Here is a 19,691-nt window from a genome sequence, read left to right as displayed (position 1 = left end):
TGGAAATTCTAAAATAACTGTATTTTAAAAGCAAAATATAATAGCTAGATTTTGAGAGTTTTCTGAGAAAATCTTCATTCTTTTTATCTGTATCACTCACTATAAATGTGCTTTCTGTCAATTCTGAATTTGTTAGTTATTTTTGGATTTTAAAAGTTTGGAAACGTTTCCACAAATCTTTTATCTATTAGCTTGGTAGCTAACACCAGAATGGCTTGTCTCCACCAAGAGAACCAGTGAGGTAGGATCAGATGTCAGATAAAAATGTGTTAGGAAAATAATTTGAGTATGAGTCAGAAATTCTCAAATGACATAGTTATTAGACTGTAGGGGACTATAAAGTGAGTCAATGACTTTTCTTTGGACCTGTTCCACTTCTTGCACTGGAAAAGTCACCATGCTAAGTAGCAAAATTATCTCTACAGTAAAGCTATACCACAGGTGAACCAACTAGGTACATTTCCTTGTCCCAATGTACACAGAAAAAATGAATACACCGGATATTCCAGAAAATGTTATAGTTTGATGACTGGGCATTCTCTAAAGTGAGATGAAGGTACTGAAAGTGAATAATCTTCACCACTGAATGTTTGGACACAAAGACAATTTCATTTGATTTACTATTCCTATAAATGCTCAACATCAATCACTCAATTCCAAGCCATGTTAAATTTTTCTTCTACAAAAATGGAATTTCCTTTTTTTAAAAATTTTTATTTCCCATTTCCTTGAGTATAAAAAGAACAAAATATAATTTCAATTTGGACTAATTTGAATATGTTCCATAAATTTTCCCATTAAGTGCTGAAGACAACTCTCATTGCTTGCATTGGCTTTTTAACAGCTTCATCTGTCAGAGGATTCCACATGCACTTGGAGTTGTGCTCTCTTGAGTGCAGATCACGTGATGGGTAGGGTTTGGTCAGAGATTTAGAACACTTCCAGTATGTGCTCATATATGTCCTGATTTGTTCTTCAAGTCTGGTCTTAAGTTCAGTTTTGTAGTCATCTTCCTCTCCTGTTTCTTCTTTTTTATATTCCTTTTGTGGGTGGGGAGCAAGGGGTGGGGTTTCTGCCCTTGTGATGTTTTGGTAAACATGCATTCTCACTCCAATCAACATCTCAGAAATATTAGGTACAGCTATCATGTTATACATAGTCATGCCTGCATAGCTGACTGCCTCTTTGCTACCACTTAAAAGTTCTGTCCAGTCATTTAAATTTAGGATGTCCCTTTTACCAAATTTTTCTTCTTTGGTCAACTGAGTTTAAACACATTTCACAAGTTATGTTTATCAAAGGCTGATAGATACTCTTTTTCAGAATATGTATTTGCTGCATGAAGGTACTTTGAAAACCATGTCCCATACGTGATTCATATGAAAACTACACACAACAAAAAACCCTGTTTTTCATAACTAGTGTAACAGAACAAGTTCTTGCCTTGGAAAGAAGGGGTATTGTTTGTGTTTAAGTAGCGTTTCTTTAATCAAGTAGTGCATGACCAGAATCATGTTAATGTTTAACCTAAGCTTAGAGAAGAAGTATCTTAGCCATCTACACTATCCGATTAATCAAAGACAAATTCTCCTTCTTGAAGGAACAAAAGAAAGGTGTCAAAATAAAGCAGCCTTAAGTTGTCCTTAGGTGACACGTGACCATATACTTATAAAAGGAGTCAGGGTACTTCATCTGGGAGGACCAATGAAGACCACCAGAGATCCCCGAAAAGGAGGAAGACAGGCACAAAGGGGTCTGAATAGGAGACAAGAAGAATGATGCCACGTAGTTGCATAACTTAAGTCAATCAGAATGAATACGTATTAGGTAGAACATGTATGAATTTCACATATAAATATAACAAAGAGGCCAGTCTTTCTTGTGCTTGGTTTGCAGAAAGTTCACTGAGCACCCAGGCCTGAATAAAACAGTATCTCTCTGGAGTGTGTGAGAACTGGCTTACTGCACACCAGGTAAAAGAATCTGCTTTTCAGACAACACTAGGACCTATTGAACACTTGAATAGCACCTTCTTGCTTATCCTATACATGTATAAAACCATCTTCTGCTTTGCTTTAGATGTATCTACCTTCTGAACATCAATGCCATTCAGGACATGGGTTTTAAATGCAGTTCTAGAACTTACTAAATACGGCACCCCATACTTTATCAACAACAAATGACACTCCTGTTAAATTTGCTGCTAAACAAGGAGTTACTATGCTATTAAAATCCAATTAGACATGTATCATACTTGATGGATATAATTAGAACAACTGGAGAGAGTAAATGGTTCAAAACACTACAGCTAGAAAAATGTCTGTGGAATGCTAAATTAAAAAACCATACAATGTGCATAGAATACATCTGTTCATGAAAAGACTTCATCTTTACTATTATTTTAATACATTTATTTCATACCTTTGGCTGTTGAACAGAAGTAAATACATTTGCTGTCATAAATTACACTGAGGTTGCACTTCTGATGATTTTTCATTCTGGAAAGAAAAAAAATAGTTGTTTGTTTCAGGACAGATTTTGCAAGCTTAAAAAGGAATTGGCTGAATTCATTTGAGCAGTACAAAGACATGCACTGCTGAATAACATAAGACAAAATCACAGAGGTCAAGTGTCAGAGACCATATCTTAAGACAGTTGCCTCAAAGCTTGTTTGCACCCCAGCTCGCTGCAGGACCTCTTGCCAGGCCAGCCAAATACAAACCAGAAAAGGAATAATCAACCACCCAAAACCAGCCTCGAAGGGAGCTAGAGGATGGGTGTGTCATTCTGGAAAATGCGTCTAGACACCGATCCCCTCCCTGACCTGCCAGAGCCTGGACTGAGAAAAAAACACATGTACAGGACTGGGGAAACATGGGGTACGTGCCATTGCCTAGGGAACAATCTCCCCGAATACCTTATAAAAGGCCGTGCGACCAAATGATGAGGGGACCCCCCAGCACTGACACACACAGGAACTATAGACAAGCAGGACGCTGGTGGATCTGTGGTGGTGACTGTCTCTTGCAACTCTATCCCGACTGCTTGCTAGGTTTCTTTCTCTCCTGTCCTTTCCTGTCTCTCCTGTCGCTGTTTCCTCATGCTGTCAATTGAATAAATGATCAATAAACCTGTTTGATTGGCAGCATTTGACCTCATTTATGTCTTACTATCATTCTGGAAATAAAAACGTATCTCTACAGCTTGAGTCTTCCTGGACTGTAACATCAAGAATATTTTTTTACAGAAAAAGAAATGAGAGCTGATATGAAAAAAGGAACTGCTGCACTTAGGCTTCTAAGGTGTGCTTTGCCATTTCCTGGTCCTTGAGTATTTCTAGAAAAAACGATACAGTTTTACTACACAAAGGAACAATTATACCCTTGACAAAGCATCATGTAGACATCAAGTTGAAATATGCCTTTGCCTAAGCTACATTTTCAAAAGTTCAAAGTCATATGATTAGACCGACCATAAGAAGGAGAGATTCTTACCAGGTGTGAATGGATATGATATGATCTGTCCTCGACAGTATTTTGTTTGCCCCAGCTAAGACAAGTGCAAAAACATATTTTAAGCGGTTATCGTCATTTCATTGACAAGACTGCTACAAATCATGTGCTGTGACACAACTATAACTCTATAATAATTCTGATCAAATCAATGGAATTCATTAAAATCATAACGGCTTGAATAAGAGAAAAATTTGGCTCACATACAGTGCAGTCACACATGTTAAATGAACCATAAACAATTAACAGAACTTTGATCTTAATGTTTTGTTCGTTTCTTTGTTTCCAGCTAACCAAATATGCATAAATTACACCATCAGAAAAAAAAATTAAATATTTGCTGATTTTCAGAAAACCATCAGAATTCCTTTTACCTTCCATATGACAGAATCCCAAGAGTATTCTCGTCTTGAGACAGAATCCTTGTAACACTTCACTAAGAAATGTAAAGTATGCCCTTGAAAATATCACAGCTATAATTATAATTAGCATATACACGGGCAGCTTACCCATGGATAATGAACTCTTACTGAAATACCAAAAATGAAAAAAAGGCACTGAGGAGGACCCTGACACATAATTAAATGAATACGAAAAGGAAATCTCTTTTTAAAATTTAGCCCCCTCCAATCTCTATCCACCTGTATTTTTTCTTTTTGTTGTTGCTATAAAAAAATAGAGGGACTCTAATTCTGGCCTCTTTGAAATAGTTTTAACTGAGATCAGAACCTGACCTAGAGAGAAATACAAGCAAATAGCTGTGCTTTAAAATAGTTTAAGTAGATAGTATGGATGATACAAATTTGATAAACACTGATTTAAATCCTCTATCTGTATATTTTTCATATGATGGGACAAAAGCAGAATTCCAGGAGTCATGGAAATTATTAGCCTGGCTCCAGAAAGAGGTTTGTGAAAAGTAAAAAGTGAAGGACCTTTTATAAGAACCTTGTTCATCCTAAAAACTTCTACTTTTTTCTATTATCTAATGTGTTTCATTTAAAATTATGTAATTGTGAAGATTTCCTCTTACACATTACAAAGTAATTAGCAGAAATATTTCAATTTTTGAGTTTATTGGAAACATTTTCTAAAGCAAAACATACAATAAATTGCAACTGATATACAAAGTCTGAGTGATATGTTTTTTCCTAATTCATACATAGCTTCCTTTAATGAAATTACAGGAACTGACTCAGTTTCAAATCATGTGAAAGAAATGCTCTCTCTCATACTACCTTAATCTATAAACTTATGGTCTAGAAATGTTCTGAAAGAGAGAGCAGCTTCCTAGTTCTGTAAACTACTAGTAAATCTGGTGCCATTCAGTACCCACTGATTTGGAGGAAAGTAAGGTCATCAAGTTTCTTCCAAGTCATTCTTTTAAAATCTCTTTTATAGGTCTTCAGGTAGGATAAATCAGAGGCTACCTGTACAAATGTATTATTAAAATTAAGATATTTAAATGCCTTTATTTCAGAGGGGAAAAGTCTACTACAAATGTCTTTGTTCTGAATTCTTTGAGTATGGATGATTACAACAAACATCAGTACTTCCATAACTGACTCACTTATGATATTAATGTGCAAACAGGTGGTCAGGCACAAAGTGACTGTGTTATGAGTGATCTCCCTTTATTTTCCATAGTTTTGGTTAATTAGGCTGTTAGGACCCCTATTTTGTTCTTTTATATTGTTGCTCTTCATCTGACTGTAACAAAAGCAGTGTTGGTTAATATGGGTAAGATTTACAGCATGACTAATATATTTTGTACTACAATGCTCAAATGTTTTATGATGGACCCTGTCCTTTATGATATAAGAGAATTCAAAGCATGATAATGTCAGGTGTATTTATGATAGTCTTTCTGATATGGCAAGTACTCACTACTATCTTTGCTGAAACATATGGGAGTCCTAGAGTAATACACAACATAAGGGTATTTCTTTTCAGGAAAAGATAATTGAATGACCAGTATGAATTTTCTTAGATAATCACATACGTGCAATTGGCAAAAAGAGATACTGTTAAACTACTTTACATATCCACAAGGTATCTGTATTCTAATGTAAACAACAAGCAATAGTGCCATTATTCAATTTGGAACTACAGGTTTGTTCCAGAAACACTAATACACGATGTTTAAAACTGCCAGGAGATGCTTACCTAATCAGATGTACACATTAGAGACTGAGAAACACACAAGGGAGTAATCATCTTAAAAAACATAAAGTATTTGCTGGAGGAGCAGAATCTATTTTGTTATTGCTGTTTGCTGCCAAAGTGTCTTGTGAGCAACTGTCATGAGTTGCTTTGTAGACTCTTTTATGTCTAATAAAGGCTAAACTCATACTTCAGCCCTTTCCTCCAGGGAGATGCTAATACAGTACGATTCCTTTACCTGACTTTGTGTGAAGCGCACAGGTACCTGACATTTTTAAACATCATCCCTTCATCACAGATGACTGAAATTAAACAACCCATTAGAAAGCTGTCATAAGTCTTGGGTAAACAGACAGATAGACAGATACTATGAATATATACGTCTCTTTTCCTTTGGGACATTAGGCTGAACTCAAAGGAATAATGCCAGCACCCTTGGGTGTTTGAACATATTGGTTTAGTAAACAGCTCTCCTATCTTTGCATCACTGTTTTTTTATATAGATACTTACAGATATATGATGGATGCTGTTTTAGGGACCTCTGGCAGTAGACGCTTCAATTCAGTCTGAACACATGCCCTGATTATCTAATATCATCATGGATTTGGGTCTGAATACCTACTAGATGGTGTCTTCTCCAGCTCTCACATAACATGCAGAGACTACCAGTACTTTTGTGGGCATGCAATGATCAAAACCAGATCTCTCTGGTTCAGAAAGGATTAGGATAGTCCCTCCCTCAAATGATGACATACAAAAGCTCCTCATAGCTGCTGATTAAAACCAGAGGTGTTCCAGACTGTGCTTCCATCCATTCACTCTTGTATGCGCTGATCTTCTGTGAGTACCTTACATGTGAACTCCCAACAGTACTTCGAGCTCTTTCTTTGGCCTGAGAGCAATGATTCATGAATTTGCCCATACAGAAAATAGCCTCTTTACCTTCTTTTCAAAATAAAAAAATAAGGTTGGGAGATTTGCCTAAACTTTATATGCTGGCTGCTGTGAAATCCATATAAATACACAATCATTAATTAAAAGTGAACACAAAAGAAAGTTAAGAACCATAGCTTGCTTTTGTGTTCTTATTGGGTTGGGTCAGACTGTGAAATATGCAAGCATTAGTGATTCCAGGAGGATAAACTTACGCTTTTAGTTGCAAATCTGTTGTAACTCCATGGAGCACAACCATATTGAATGTAGCAAATTTATGAAATTTCCTCTGATAAGAAAAGGTAAAAACTCTGGCCTTTCAAGCTCTTTTCTGAATCCCTTTATATAAGGAAGAGTGAGAGTTAAGACAGACAGGACGACAGCTAAAGAGGTTAACAGCCAAGGTTGAAGTCCTTTACCTATCTTTGAAGCCCTTGGAGGAAGAAGGATGAACTCCTAGCCAGGAGATTACGCCTTGCTGATTGATTACTGACATCGAGCAGGACCCACCTTTGCCAGCAGACTTTCTGCAGGCTAGGAGGGAATCTTTCCTCTCTCATAGTCTGCAAGGGCTGGGTGGGGTTCAGTTATTAGCCAATGATAGGTATCCACTGCAGACACTGAATTGTGGGCAGAACTTGTCTATTTCCCTGATGTATTTACCTTCAAAATCTGGGATCCTAAATCAAGGTATGAATGTCAGCAAAATCTGCAAATAAACTAATGCTGAGGTTTGTTGTGGAGTGTTGCATTATTAATGTGAGACAGTGACAAAGAGCTAGCATAAATTGAGAGATAATTCATACAAAATTGCAAAGTATTTGGAAAGGAATTTATGGAGATCAAAGAGATAATGTGGCTCAGAAAATACATGTGTTCACAGGCAGAGAGCATTGAATATACTGAGCACTGCTGTAATTAATTGTACTATGTTTCAATCATAGGGAGTACTGTTTAGAAAAGTGTGAGAGAGGTGTGTTCTACGTGAACAGGGTTTTCACCTGAAACAGGGGAGCATTTTCCTTTTCCTGACTGGTTTGGGCCATCTGATTCCAACCTTTCCACGTAAATTCTCTAACTCCTAGGTATTTTTTAATTTTTCTTTCTCTTTACCTCAATAGTAGTTGTACAAAGAGGAACAGCTTTCTGTCACAGGAGAAACTGAGAGCAGTAACTCTCTTAAAAAGAATCAGGTAGAATCGGGTAGCAATCTCAGAATCAGACTCTGCTCAGTGGTAGAGAGGCAACCTTCTGAGCAAGATAAGCTTTCATCTCTTGTGATTTATATTGACTGAGTTCTATGAGGAAATCAAGGAAGCAGAGAGACATAGCACTAAGAACAGCTGAACAAAGATAAAGAGACAGATGTGAGGAATGGGTCAATGTTTCTGGAGAGGGCAAGAGATCTGGTTACCTATCACAAAATAGGAAATAGATCTTATTTCCTTAGTGAAAAAAGACAGTAAGGCCACTTTGTAAAAAGCTAGTGGTATACTTGTTGTTTAAAAATTTGCTAAACTCATTTCTGAGCAACGAAGCGTAGACTCATTTGTAGATCAGAGCTCAAGAACAACTATTACATAAATCACCTATATTTGTAAGACAAGAGCTTTCCCTGCTTTGAACTCTATCAAAAATTAATGTCTGATCTGTGCTGTTCAGGTAAGATTGACCCTTTGGTCTTTATCCACATAGCTCTCACTGGATCAGTTCAAAGGTAGCTTTTGAATCCAAGAACATTCAGATTCAACAGCTGCAGGATCATCTTCTGCCCCCCTGTAAACTTACAGATTTTATCTATTCTGAAAACATAAGTAGTTCACTTGGTCAAATCACAGACTTTTTCTATCTCTTGTCTCTCTGATATAATGGAAGGATCCCTCTTTCACCTAAACTGCAAAGCTGTGATCTGATTTGGCTAATCATACATCACTAAACAGCTTCAGAACAGAGACTTTTGATGTGTTACCCCTGTGGCCATGCCGTGCATGAGAGGTAGGATTAATAGAATGATTTGGGACATCTCACCTAGTAAATTTCTACAAAAAGAACTTTAAAAAGCGCTTTAATTGGGAGAGTGAAAAAAAATAAAATATTACAAATTAGGTTATAATTTACCAAGAAACTTTACACCCAGTTTTGATTAAACCATGTGCCTTAAAGAGGGTGTTTGTCTTAACACTGAGTAGCAGTTGGGGGAAAAAAAAAGAAGTGTCTGCAATCAAAATCCTGTAAAATCACCTCAGGTTTTTCTGAAAGAAAATGTAGTGATGTTAGTAGTGAAAGAATAAGGGAGAGTATTCTGCTGTTTTCACTAATCTCTGTAGTTGTGCAGTTTGGTTCGGATGTTTGGCCACACGCCATTAGACAGATATGCTACTACTGCCAGTGATATGAAGGAAAATGTGACTATTATTGTTGCTATACACAGTTCTTTTGTTTCAAAGTCGTGTCAGTGATTTCTTTTATACAGCTTCATTCTGTTTTATTCTACTCGTGAGTAGTTTACTGACTTGCTAGTTACATTTTCATCAAACTAAGTTACATTTCAGAGAATCTTGAAGTTTTTCTTCACTTCCTTCGTTTCATAGGAACATAGACATTGCTACATTAGAATAGGCCAGCAGCATATCTGGCCTGCTTTTGTCTCAAATAGTATTTCTGACTGGTTACAAATGAGTTGCACAGTGTAAAATACAGAAGCTCAAAATTACAGAAAAAGTAATCTACAGAGTATATTTCTCCCTCAGGTTCATTAAAAAAAGGTCTGTTCTGGTTTGGGCTGCAGCCGGCAACAAAAGCTTCACGCGGCCGCCCCTCCCCCTGCCGCTGTGCGGAGGAGAATGGAAAGAAACAGGCAGAAAACGGTGGGTCGGGATAAGGGCAGTTTAACAGAACAGTAAAACAAAGGCAACAGGAACAACAACGATACAGAAAAGGGGAATATACAAAACAAACCCGCAAAACAGACCCGCTCTCTTGGACCGCATCGCCGCTGTGCCCTCCTGAGCCGCAAGTGAGCTCCCGCCGCGCCGCCCCCTCCCACCGGAACCCAGCATGAGGCACATGGTATGGAATACCCGTCTCTGTTTGGCCAGCTTGGGGTTGGGTCAGCCCGCCCGGCTGTGACCCTTCCTGGATTCTGGTGAAAATTAACCCTGTCCTGGCCCAACCCAGGACAAGATCTTTGCGTCGGAGGGTGCTTGTTGCAAATATTATTTCTTTTTCAATTCTTAAAATATGTAATCATTTTTATGCCGTTCACTGTGGACTAACTGCTTTGAAATATACTTCACCTCCACTTGCAGAAAAGTGTTTCACTTTAAATCTACCTGAGCAGAATTCTAATAAACTTATTTTTACTGTTACATTATCAACTTAATTCTGATACTATTCTGTTAGCTAGAGAAAAAGTATGTGCCTCACAGCTATAAATATTTATCTTTTAACTATCTTACACTTATCAGAAGGTCACAAGTGCTTAATCAACTTCACAACACTGCATAAGGAAGGTAAGATTTTTGCAGATGAGGGAACTGAGGTATATTAACTGTGTGTAGTCGGATACTGTAGCTTATCTGCAGGCAAACTGAGTCAGTATTTTAGCATCAGTATAAATTTACAAATTTTGTGCATAAACTGTCATGGTAAACTGCATACAGACACACAGGCGTGCATACGTACATGTATACGTTTGAAATTAATCAGGTGGGTTTTACGTGATTTTATTTCTAAATAAATTTTACACAACTATACACAAGATAAAAAACTATACACAAGATATATGTATGTACACACTGATAAAATTGTAACTTAAGGTAAATAAAATTATTAGTATATGTGCTAATTTAAATGTGTGTAGTTTGATATTAATAAAAACATACGGTAAGAGTGGAAAATCACTCCATGAACACTTCTATTCATATGGTGACATTACCATGTTCAAAATTTACAAATACATTTTCTTAAAAACCCTCATCAGTAACTGGGGGAGATATATCATACTGTTCAAAGCCATAATTTACTATTTTGACCAAAACCCCCACATCCCTCTGGTATTACAAGCTGATGCAAAGCCTATTACAATCAATATCAAGCAATTGTGTCTCATTTGCCATCAGTCAGTATGCTAAATCTTTGATGGATAACTAAGACGCTAATCAATATCTGAGTGTGCATCTGATTTCATACACTTATCTCCTGTTGCTGTTCTTGTCTGGCAACACAAAATATAACGAGCAAGATTCTGAAAATGTCAGGACTGAGACTATGAAAATCTCAGGGAAATAACTGCACTTTCTCTAGGTTGTCTCTACATTCCTATAGTATGAGATTAATTCTTTCAAAGAATATTACAGTTGGTAATTAAATTACGTTTGAAATGAAGACAAACTGCAGCTCAATCAATAGGTTTCCCTGACCCATCACTGCAGAGTTCAAACAGGTTAATGGTTTTCTAAGGAGTTTATTTAATCAACGCATTTAGTATTTTGATTTTCAATCATCTTCTGACTTAAGTATCTTTATTGCTCCTCTACAGTAATGATGTTCCAGTCTAGAGATGAAGGCACAACATCGGTCCTGAGTAAGCTTGTAACAGTTCTGTCATCTCTAAAAATGGTGTCATTTACTAAGATTTCACCTAAGCTGTAAAAATAGCTGACCCTCTGTCAGTGGCTATGGCATAGATGTTCTATAGATAGTAACACTTAATCTCTTGGTTCCTAAGCGTGAGTATCAGATGCAAATAGAAAATGCTTTATATGATTATGAGTGGCTTTAACACAGAGTATTATTCTCCTCTTATTAGTTGGATCTGTGCAATATAACTTTGGGCTTTCAGTCTTCTCCTTTGTGGTCATCATGTGAAGTGTGGTCAAGGTCTAAACAATAGTGCTCTGGAAGAAATCCGGGAGGAAGCTAGGGGCTGTAGAGATGAAAGACTGTCGGAGCTTTGTTTTGTGTGAGTCTAGGGAGGAAGTATACTTTGTGCACAAAGTAAACAGCAGGCAAATTCTGCTCGGATTCTCTTACCTGTCTGAAAATCCTGTGTACTCCTAAATAATAATAACCTTCGTCATATGCCTACATGTGGTCCCTCTGCCTTCTAGCTGCAAAAATGCAGACAATCTGTCTGTAGATCACAGGCTGTAAAACTGACACTTGTAAGCCTCCTGTGGTTCAAGGGAGTATATGCAAGAGCAGGCAGCTGGGCCAGCAGCTACAACAGCTGTATTCTCAAATTCTCATCTAGAAGATTCCTATCAAAATAGGTTCCTAGAAATCTGTCTCATGACACCTGGAAGTGAATTACATCTGTGCAAATAGTGGTGCCCGGGGTCTTAGAAGACTGATACGGTGTCTTCTTGACACATTTATCATGCATTTATTTAATGCAGATAGTTTGCTCATGAATCAAACTAAGTTGGAGATTGAGGGCAGAGTGAGGCCTTACAATAAGGAAACATATTTTACACTCAGCATGCGGCTTCAACAGTTATCATAAGCCTAGAAGACATTTAGTAGCTGATTTTGCAAACTACAGTATCTCAGACTCTCATTTATGTCACCGGACAAATGAGAAGGACTTTTGGTGCCCTCACATTCTGGAGCGAAATTGTGGGTAAGCGTGCAGTGCAGACATGTCACGGTTTCTGCTACCTGCATCTGTCATCAGTGAGAATTAATGGTAGTTTGGGATTTAAGCAAAATACCTCTCTTCCTCTTTGTGAAGTCTTCAGGATAAATACTGCTGGTTCAGGATTTCTTTACTAGCCTTCTTACTGCTACAGAAAAATTTTTTTGTGCCTGTATCACCTTCTGCCTCTGGAAGCCTGGCTGAATCACTTCTAAACCTCTCTCTGATATTCATAATACAGAAAATGTTATAAAACTAAATCTAGTTATTTGTTTACGTGTTCTTGACAGCCAATATTTTATTCTGTTGTTCTTGTCCTTTGATTTAACATATTTGCAAACTCTTCCAAATACAGGAGACTAGAATACTGGTTGATTAAGAGAAATATAGAGAAAACAAGGCATATCTAAGAAGAAATTATTTTTGTCTCTGTATTCTTTCTGCAGATTAAAAAGTTTTTTGTGTAGCTTAATCTTTCCTGACAATCAGTATTCAACATGCTAGAGCTATTCTGAATGATAGGAAGAAAATATACTTGTAAATGGACAAATGTACAAAAGAAGAAAGAATTTAAATATATTTGGATGTGTAGCTTTAAGCCTAGGTTTTGCTGTCTTTATGTTCTGTTTTACAGCTCATATTGTGGATGAGCTAGCTTTCAAAACTTCATATATAAATTTACCATACACCTTTTGTATATGTCATCCTTTTGCCTCTGCTTACAGCGTCAGCGATATTTACAGTGTCACCCTTTTTATCTACACACGCTCTTTCCTTTCAAGACATACGGCAGAAAAAGGAACTTCCAAACACGAAATTTGCTGAGGTGTCTCTGACCTCATCACTCCAGAGCAAGTGGACTAGCCACAATGTAATATGTGAAGGAATAACAGCAGCTTTGAGATTCAGATCTAGACATCTTTAAAGAAATTATTTTATTCTAGTACAGAATTGTCCAAGCTGCAATAAGAATTTAGTCCTGCTAAGCCCCTTACAGTATTTAGGGTTCAAGTCTCCCTCAGACACCATTGCACCCACTCACCCTCCTTTATCTTTTTGGTAGAGTGATTTGAAAGACCGTGTGGGAAGGAAGACGGGAGAAAGGAGGAGGCTATAGACCATTTTAATCAGCAAGCTGTGGCTCAGAGTGTCCTGGGTTCGGCCAAGACAGGGTTAATTTTCACCAGAATCCAGGAAGGGACACAGCCGGGCGAGCTGACCCAGCCTGGCCAAACAGAGCAGGGTATTCCATATCATGTGCCGTCATCCTGGGTTCCAGTGGGGGGAAGCGGGGAAGCGGGGAACTCACTTGCGGCTCGGGAGGACACAGCGGCGGTGCGGTCCGGCAGAGCAGCTGTGTGGGTTGTGCCGTTTGTGTTGTGTTTTCCTCTTATCTGTATCGTTGTTGTTGTTCCTGTTGCCTTTGCTGTTCTGTTAAACTGCCCTTATCCCGACCCACCGGTTTCTGCCTCTTTCTTTCCATTCTCCTCCTCACCGTGGCGGAGGGAGGGGCGGCCATGTGGCTCTTTTGTTGCCGGCCACAGCCAAACCATAACAAGAGGTGACAAGAAAGCAGCTTGTTAGATCCTGTTCCAGGGTTGCCTTCCTGGAAAACAGAGTCAAGATTAAAAATTATTTATTAGTATAGGAACTGCTAAGATTCAGACAGGGTTTGAGGGCAGTTTGGACAAATGTTCCCCTCTTATACTTATTGCTTGCAAATGTATTTAAAACTGTTTAGTGCTGGTAGATAGGAATGACTGGCAAAGTAGAATTGTTGATCTGGATTCAGGCCAAGAAGTTCTTAAGAAGTGCCGGAGGCAACTTTTTTTTCTTCTTTCTTCGTTTTTTTTCTTTTATCTTTTTTTGTTTGCCTGATTTCAATAATTTTGGTTTTCTTTTCAAATTTATTGTTCATAAAACTTTATGAAAAGAAAGTAAAGAAATTTGGTGTCAGTCTGTGTTCACAGTATTGCAGATGTTGTCTAGGAAATTTCAAAGAGATTTTAGAGCTCCACAGTTTTAAGAATGATACACCTATTAACTGCATCTAATAAAGCCAGAGAGCGCACCATCTGAAAGGTGAAGAGAAATGATGCAAAGTACTGCTAAGTGTCACAAAGTTCACCAGGTCTGCGTTATACTTGTCTATGATGTTTTTTGCTGGACTACACTCTCAAGGGAAGTTTTCTGTCCTGCTGTTTTGCCTCTGGCTGTACTAGGAGAGTGAAAGATATATAAATATTAGTCACTAAAAAGTAGCACATAGATATACTGGGAGAAAGAAAATAATGGAATGAGGGTGGTTTGTTGTAGAATGATGTTATGAAAAGTATGTTCTCCTCTCCTCCATAACGTAAGGCCACCTTCCAATGAAAATTGATCTGTCTTTATTCATTAGTCCTTGTTTTCAGTGGAAATTTTTATGATCTTTTATTTAAGTTTTCTAACTAGACCACACAAAATTACATATCACTTTGATGCCAGTTTCTAAATAAGCTACTGACTAAAAATTGTTGATAGTATGGGACTGAGAAATGTCTCGTACTGTGGCTATGTGCAAACAATATTTCTGTTACGCAAGTATTATTAAGCAATGCTGCAAACACATGTTGTGAAGTAGATTTGTATCATGCTATTTAGCAGCAGCAAGTTGAAAGGTTTATGACCACTTATTAAAAAACCTTTCCCTTGTTCTTAGGTTGTTTATCACACGACATCTTTTTTCTACAGGTTCATCTTATTTATCACTTCTCACACATCTTCCTTGATCAAGTCTCTTTGCTTTTTTCTTCTTTTTCATTTGCCTTGGTTAAGGTCTCTCCTCCTTATGTATTTGTCTTCTTTTGTCTTTTCTCCTCTTCCCTACCTATATTTATATCTGTCCCACTTTTCTCAATATTGACTAAACTATTAAGCATTAATTTTTTTCTGAAGACTTCCAGACTTTGATACATATTCTTCAGTTACATTAGGTAATTCCTTACAATGCTACTAAGAGGTAGTACAGGTATAGAGCTGATGCCCTGAGCATAACAAATCTCACTTAGCTGTTCAGAAGAATACTGTCAAGAAAGTTAACAAACAAGGCAGTTTCCCAATATCTGAAAGACTTTCCATTGTATTTTTAGAATTGTTTTCATTAAATATTTATCTGCTGGTTTCGGTGCATTATGAATAAGCAATTTTTAATTAAATAATAGGGGATGAAGGAATAGTATCCCAGTTTGTTCTGTTTCTCGCTGATATATCTTGCACTGTCTCATCCATTGAAAATGATAGGCATCATGTTGTATTGGTTAGCAGGAGTTAGTGGCAGTCAACAGACTTCCATTCTGTTCGTGATTATGTCCCATTTCCTTCTATAGCCTCTGGTGAATTCCTGAGTCCCTGTTTCAATGTGTGTTTCCACATGCTTTTTCTTTCCTCTTTTTTTTTTTTTCTTTCACCAAGTGCTCTGCCTAGAATAAAATTGTTGTGAGTTTCTCTATTATGAATGCAATAACATATACAGCAACAGCAGAGTCAATTTTCAGTGCAATCACAGTGAGCTAGGGGCATAACTTATATTATTTATGGGGGCTGTGCATCACATGGATCATGAGTCAGCCAATGTTGACAAAAATGCTTGACTATTAAATCCATTATGGAAATTGTTTTCAAAGTGCTTCCATTTACAAAACAGTTAACATCAGAAGAATACTATAGTATGTAAAGGAGAATAAACCGTTAACTTTCTTTTTCTGCACAAGAATGTTAATAGGAAACTTCAATGTCTGGAACAGAGCTTGATTATATACAGACAGAGCTTTGAAGATCTTCTCTAGAGCATAGTTTCTTGATGGCATATTTAGGTTGCTTTCTCTAATGTTTATTTTTAGACAATCATTCTTATTTAATAGCAACAGTTTAGAGCACAAGGGTTACAGATAATAATACTTGACTCCACATTTTATGATAGCGTAAAAAAAAAAAAAAACAACAAAAAAACCCCTGTGCTTACAGAAATATAGGTTCCTTAATATACTTCTCTTCATCGATGGGAGGTCATATTATCATTTAGATCAATACTTCACTATTGATTAGGGTGAAATGTCTGGCCAACTCTTGCAAAAAAAGTATGATGTACTGTGTAGAACGAACTCTTCAATGTGCTTTATCAGAAACTGACACCGTTTTTTGTGCTTTTGAACACACTTATTTCACCTGACTTTTATAAATGGAACATTTTAAAGTCTTTTTTTCCCCCCTTCGCCTTGTCCCAGTATCATAACCAAAAAAGGAAATATAACTTAAATTGAGCCACGGACGTGTTTATAATTTCTCAGGGGAGAAAAAAAAATGTGTATCTGAATGTGGTATAACCAGGGACTTGAAATTCAAAGGTTCACTGCTATCTGGCTTTAGTTGTATTATCAAAAAACAGGATTAAGTTTCTATAAAATCTTCCGTAGCATGGTGATAAAATAAACTTGCTTTATTTTTGTTGATTTCAGAACTGTATAAAAATGTCTCCAGTTATTATAGACACTGTTTTCCCCACAAATGATAGTGATTTTAGTAGACTTATATGCTGTACAATAATCATTTGTTTGGGAATTTAGACTTCAGCAATTAAATCATGTTCAATTGTATACCAGTATCATTTTGGTTTCTTTTTGATACAAAATCCAACCTAGTCTCCCTTAAAATGAAATAAAGGTGATAACAGAGATAAAACTAAAGCCATGTATTTCTGTATGGTGCCTGTATAAGGCCCTAGGGTGGAAGTAAAAACCTGAAAAGATATCTGTGTTTTGCATGCAAGCAATAAGGCATGTTCATCTCATGCAGTATTTGAACTAGTCTACCGAGGACACATCATGTCTCTGTAGCAAGCAGCACTCACATCATGATGTCACTAGTATCACATCTAGTTGCTTTTGGCAGTCTGAATGAGATGATGCATATGTATTTCTGTGTGAGTAAGGAATTTGCAGTGGGATTCCAGGGCACAGACGGAACTCTGAATCTTTGTGCTCATAGCCAGGTGCACTAAGTACTTGTAGTAATCTGCAGCCTTCCATCAGTACTTGCTATTATGCTTTGCTCGTTTGGCATTAGGTTCATTATTAATAATATGATACAAATATTCTCAGATTACAGGCAGCTAGGTTTTATTTTCATGTGGACATTCATTGTGCATAAATTGTAGACATGCTTAACCAAATCATTGAAATCACAGAATCATAGGTTGGAAAAGACCTCTAAAAACATGAAGTTCAACCTTCACCATGCCTTATTAAAGCAAATTCTAAAGTGCCACATCTACACATTTTTTAAACATCTCCAGGGATGCTGACTCAGCCACCTCCCTGGGCAGCCTATTCCAATGTCTGACCACTCTTTCAGTAAAGAAATTCTTCCTAATATCAAATCTAAATCTCCCCTCACGCAACTTGAGGCCATTGCCTCTCGTCCTATCGCAAAGTAACAACAGAGAACATTTCCTTAGCCATTTCGTAAGACAGATTACTAGCTGTTTCTTCATCAGAGTTGACTGGCTTTGATAACTTGCAATCTGAATATATTTAATTTACATTTCCACAGATTTTCCATTAGACATCAATAATTTTTCTTGATATGAATAAAGTACAACTGTTGTAAGAGATTAACGTTGTAAAGATTCTTAGATGCTGAGGAAAAATGTAAAAATGTAAATATTATGTTTATAATTACTCATATGAAAATATAATCCATAAACTATAAATTAAATAAAAAGAGTGGTACAGATCGACCGGTACAGAAGTTCTATTATTTGAATTATTTCTGTCCTTTTTCCAGTGAAGTCTAGAGTTTTTTTCAGGAGGAAAAATGTAAGCTAGAAGGGCTGTATGTATAACACTTCAGAATTGGGAGATTCCTTTTCCAGCCTTAAAATATTTTTTTGGTTTCTGGAGTTCAGCTTTGCTTGTCCCAGATGCACCTTGCTAGAGCTGGACAACCCAGTGCTTATTTTCTAACTGAAGGTCATCAACGTTTATAAATTGGTCACCCTTTTGACTAAGGCAAGATTTACCTACAGGTGAAATAAGGAGAGAGTCCTGGGTTTGAGTCCTTCCTACATCTAGTGTTTAAATACTTCCTATGGGCTAGTCACTGGAAAAAATGCTAAAAAATTTGGAGTAAAAACAAAGAAAACCCTTCTGAAAATCTAGCAGGTATAATTAATTTTGTGGTTTTGTTTTTCCTTCTCTCAAATGGAAGAGATGGTTCTTTACCACAGACTATAGTTTAAAAGTTTTAATCCAGTAAAGACTGTGAGACAACTAGATATCACAAAAAAAGATCAACAAGAGAATATGGATAAGCCCGTATAACAATATAAATCAGAAACATATTTTCATTTGGAGGAAGACAGTTTTCCAGAAGGTTTATGCTACTTTTAATCTTTATTCATTTCCTGCTTTTCTGGGTTTTTGGTTTCATATAAACACAAAAAACTTCTTTTCTTCTGGGGAAATAACCTAAGTACATACATTCCCTTGGAAAGTTTGCACTACTAATGTGTTGTAGATAATTTACGTTATTTGATTGGTTTTAGGTGCTGGACAAAACAAATCATTTTAAATATGATGTATGGTCCTAAAAGATAGGACTGTCAGATCAATAATTCTCTAGGTAGAGTAATTATCTTTCAATGCTAATTGTCTTTCAATTTTTCTTTCACCCAAACAAAAGGTAAACTGCTAGTCTGAATATTTTGCCTGATTCACTTCAAAACCTTATTGTTACTTAAAGAGCTTCTATGAAGTGATGCCTATCACAGACCAAATATCTATATTTTCATGGAGTGACAAAACTTTTTTTTATAAATAATAAATTAAATTAATTAATGTACTTCATATTTAAAAGGATGTGCATGTAGGATTTTAGTAGAGAAGGTGAGATATTCAAGACCCGCCTGGACAAGGTCCTGTGCAGCCTGCTGTAGGTGACCCTGCTTCAGCAGGAGGGTTGGACTAGATGACCCACAGAGGTCCCTTCCAACCCCTACTATTCTGTGATTCTGTAATTCTGTGACCGTACTTTCCAATGCTTTCAAGGTACTGGCATGGGAAACCAAATTAGTGTGCTAAAACACTATTCCACCCCAAAGAAATAAGTGGCCCAGTTTCACATCTGTGAGTGCATGTTTTGGTTTTGAGTTGCTAATTGACTTTTGTGCTGACTCTGGTTATCTATGTGACTGTATTTAATAGTATATCAAAGCTTTTTTTCACAGAACTATACAACTTGAGAGCAGTGGAAAAGTCTATGTAAGAGTCTCATTGGTTACAGATGTAAACTCAAGATTTTCACAAACATGTCTTCAGTGCAGATCACTGAACCTGCCGTAACATTTCTGTGTATGTGTGAGCATATATATTTATTCACATAGGCCTGTGGTTTTGCTACCTTATTA

General features: G+C 36.9%; 1 protein-coding gene across 17 annotated transcripts in view; it reads right to left on the bottom strand.

Annotated features, from left to right (window-relative positions):
• LOC142358961 (uncharacterized) overlaps positions 1-19,691 on the bottom strand; it is a 140,896-nt gene that overhangs the window by 102,678 nt on the left and 18,527 nt on the right. For 16 of the 17 annotated variants that reach the window (XR_012761995.1, XR_012762002.1, XR_012761989.1 and 13 more), the window contains exon 2: positions 2,422-2,498. Coding sequence is in view for 1 of the 17 variants with exons in the window: in XM_075411843.1 (XP_075267958.1) it covers positions 2,422-2,498 (77 nt within the window). In the remaining 16 variants the exon portion in view is untranslated. Of the gene's footprint in view, positions 1-2,421; positions 2,499-3,494; positions 3,550-19,691 lie in introns of all 17 variants that reach the window. The other variant, XR_012762001.1, reaches the window with a different exon arrangement.

The sequence above is a fragment of the Opisthocomus hoazin genome, chromosome Z (genome assembly GCF_030867145.1).
Source record: "Opisthocomus hoazin isolate bOpiHoa1 chromosome Z, bOpiHoa1.hap1, whole genome shotgun sequence".
Classification (NCBI taxonomy): domain Eukaryota; kingdom Metazoa; phylum Chordata; class Aves; order Opisthocomiformes; family Opisthocomidae; genus Opisthocomus; species Opisthocomus hoazin.
Note: the sequence above shows the minus strand (reverse complement) of the source record. Positions and strands in the feature narration are given on the sequence as shown.